The sequence below is a fragment of the Poecilia reticulata genome, unplaced genomic scaffold, assembly GCF_000633615.1.
Source record: "Poecilia reticulata strain Guanapo unplaced genomic scaffold, Guppy_female_1.0+MT scaffold_266, whole genome shotgun sequence".
NCBI lineage: Eukaryota > Metazoa > Chordata > Actinopteri > Cyprinodontiformes > Poeciliidae > Poecilia > Poecilia reticulata.
The window spans coordinates 182,612-185,560 of record NW_007615048.1 but is presented as its reverse complement, the minus strand read 5'-3'; the positions used below and the strand labels follow the sequence as shown (position 1 = coordinate 185,560).

At 42.6% G+C, this 2,949-nt stretch overlaps 1 protein-coding gene across 5 annotated transcripts in view; it reads right to left on the bottom strand.

The window, feature by feature from the left end:
- Positions 1–2,949, bottom strand: part of LOC103460630 (regulator of G-protein signaling 20-like) — a 25,914-nt gene that overhangs the window by 15,606 nt on the left and 7,359 nt on the right. The window contains exon 2 of one of the 5 annotated variants that reach the window (XM_008402887.2): positions 2,464–2,574. The exons of 2 other annotated variants lie outside the window; for them this stretch is intronic. In XM_008402887.2, the coding sequence (XP_008401109.1) occupies positions 2,464–2,478 (15 nt within the window). In that variant the 5' untranslated portion in view covers positions 2,479–2,574. Of the gene's footprint in view, positions 1–946; positions 1,263–2,463; positions 2,575–2,949 lie in introns of those variants that run through there. 2 more of the 5 variants (XM_008402889.2, XM_008402892.2) reach the window with 2 other exon arrangements.

Genomic DNA, 2,949 nt, shown 5'->3' with positions numbered 1-2,949 from the left:
CACACACACACACACACACACACACACACACACACACACACACACGTGCTGAGCTGCTTTTCTGCTTGATCTATCCTCTTCATTTTTCTCTGAAAACGTCCCACAGACCACCTTGCTTTCCCACTTTCCAGCAGTCACACAGTGAAGCAGACGCGCAGTAAGTGGCTCCATAAATCCAGCTTAGCGCAGCATCGAGGTGACACACTTCATGTTTTTCACCACAAACCAAATCACCCTCCAAATTCATCCCAGCCCTTATAAGGAGAAATCTGTTTTAGGACTAAATGCACACAATTAATCTACAGCTTCTCACACGTGAGAAACTTATARTCCGTTAACGTGGGGCAACAGGCACACAGTCCCTCCAGACTACGGCCACCAACAAGCCAGACCAAAACAAGCTCTGTGGCTCCTTTGGCTACAAATTGATTAAAAAAAAGTGTCCAGCTTTAAAATGAGCTTTTCAAACAAGTTGCTGTCAGAGCCAACAGATGCCATTTGGTCATAGGAAGTTAAAGTTTCACAACCTGGTGGTCATTTCCTGGATGGAGCCATCAGCTTTAACATTAAAAACACACAAAGTCTGTCATGGACAACATATGAGACTTTGTTTTTGTTTGAAGAAAACAATTCGGCTACCTTGGAAWAGCTGTGACCCAAATGAACAATTCAGAACCAAGTATAGAGAATCTGAACGTGTCAATATGTTTAATGTATCAGCCTTAAATGCGAAGCTGCAAGGATTAATGAATCAAAAACCGAGAAAGGTGTCCAATTTAAATATTAATAATGATGTAATTTCAAATTATACAATAATAATAAAAAAGCCAGATGAGAGTTTCTACAATTAATTGCATCCTGGTGGCACAGTTTCCGCTCCATCAGCGCACCAACTCTTTATCTGCTGAGCTACGAGGTCAAAAACGTCGGCGGTAAGTAAGCTCACCAGAGAGACGATTCAAGCCCGGACCACCGAGGGTTTACCGAGTGACAGAGCGAACAGATGTCTCCTTTTGTGATGTCTGCTCTTTCCCCGGCGCTGATTCTGTGCGACGACATGCCTCACCCTCCAGCAGAGAAGGAAGAGGCGAGAGGCGGCCCGGAGCAACAGGAAAAGACGGGGAGGGATGAAGACACCGAGGCAGGAAACAGCCAGAGGCGTTGTGACACACGGGGCTTCTTGGTTTCTTCACGAAACTTGATGAATCAGACTGGGTGTCCACAGAAACACCCACGCTCGCCCTCACCCACCCCATCAGCCCGCACCATGTGGGCCGAGCTAAGCTTCGTTTGCACCAATACAAGCAAATCAGTAAAAAAAAAAAAAAAAAAAAGTCAGCGTTTACATTCCAGCTCCATCTGAACTTCTAGACTAGACTTGTTAACGTTGGTTCCTTTCACAACCACAGAATAATTTATAACCTGCCTTATCTTCACGCTAAAGAAAACTCATGTTGGAAAAGCTTTTCAACAAATATGAGCAGGTGTTAGGTTTCATGTGAAGCAGCAAACGCCTCCAAAGCTAGAAATGATCGATTGTCTTAAACAGCTAAGACAATTTTTCCACGTCTTTATCGCTTAAGATGCTGGCGGGTGTGGATATTTAAAGCTGATGAATGAAACTGTTAAATATTCTTCTAAATCACTGAGAGTGTGTGAAGAACAGGAGCATTTTTCAGCTGAACCAGCTGACAGAAATGATAAACTGCAAGTGACTCAAGTATTTTTATAAATATGCTAAAACTGCAAAAAAAGTTGCAGTTTTAGCATTCACACACGTTATATTCTGGTAGAGCAGCACAATATCAATTCACACACGGTTACACTATTATATACACAAGCTAATATTCAAACAAACTGTGGAATCTGCAGCTTCACTGTGACTTAAATGAACATGAAGTTAAAATTCACATCATCAAATTTAATGTCAGCGATCCAACTGGTGTCACAATGTAGACACTAGGTGGCGCTTTACAAGAAACCAGCAGCATTTACTTCATGTCTCAGGGTAAATTATTTAACATTTGTTATATTCTGGTAGAGCAGCACAATATCAATTCACACACGGTTACACTATTATATACGCTTATGGCTTGCCATACACACCCAACTTCACTGAGCACATATCCCTGCAAATGTAGTGTCAGTGGCTGCGTTTCCATTAACTGGAGAATTGAACAAATTGATATAAAAATAAATTTAATGGAAACATTCTAAAAAAAAAAACTAGTTTTTGTACAAGCATGATTTGATTTTCAGCCATATTGAAATAGATGTTTCATAAAACTGCACTGGAGGAAACACTTAGTGATGGACGTCATCTAAAAAGCAGCAGTTGGAAAAAGAGAGAGAATGTATAGACATGCAAACCTTTTTGTTGGAATTGAATTGATATTCCACACTTTAAATCAAATCATTTGAAGAAATCAGGATCAAGAGAAGGAAGAGGTGCAGGAGATTTACCAGTACATCCGCCATGCCGTGAGGGTGGGCAGTCTGTTAGCGTGCGAGTCGTCAGGGATGTTAGCAGGCTGGACACATGCATGTCATCCCCCCTTCTTCCTCGGACCTCTCCTTTACAAACACACGCACCCAGACACACACACACGCGTGCACAAGCGTGAGCACACACACACAGATGAGTCCACAGACATGCATTCGCACAAAATTGCCAAACACAAGCGCACACGATGCAAATGTATCATACAAGTAAATAAAAAAATTACCACAAAAAAAAAGTTCCACACATGAACGCGCACACACACACGCACGTACACACAGGCAAACACACACGCACGCACACACACACGCACACAGCAACAGATGTAGCAGCCACAACATGCACCAGAACCCCAATGATAAGAACATGGGTGTCCACCGGCAACAGCACACACACACGCACACACACACGCACACACACACACACACACACACACACACACACACACA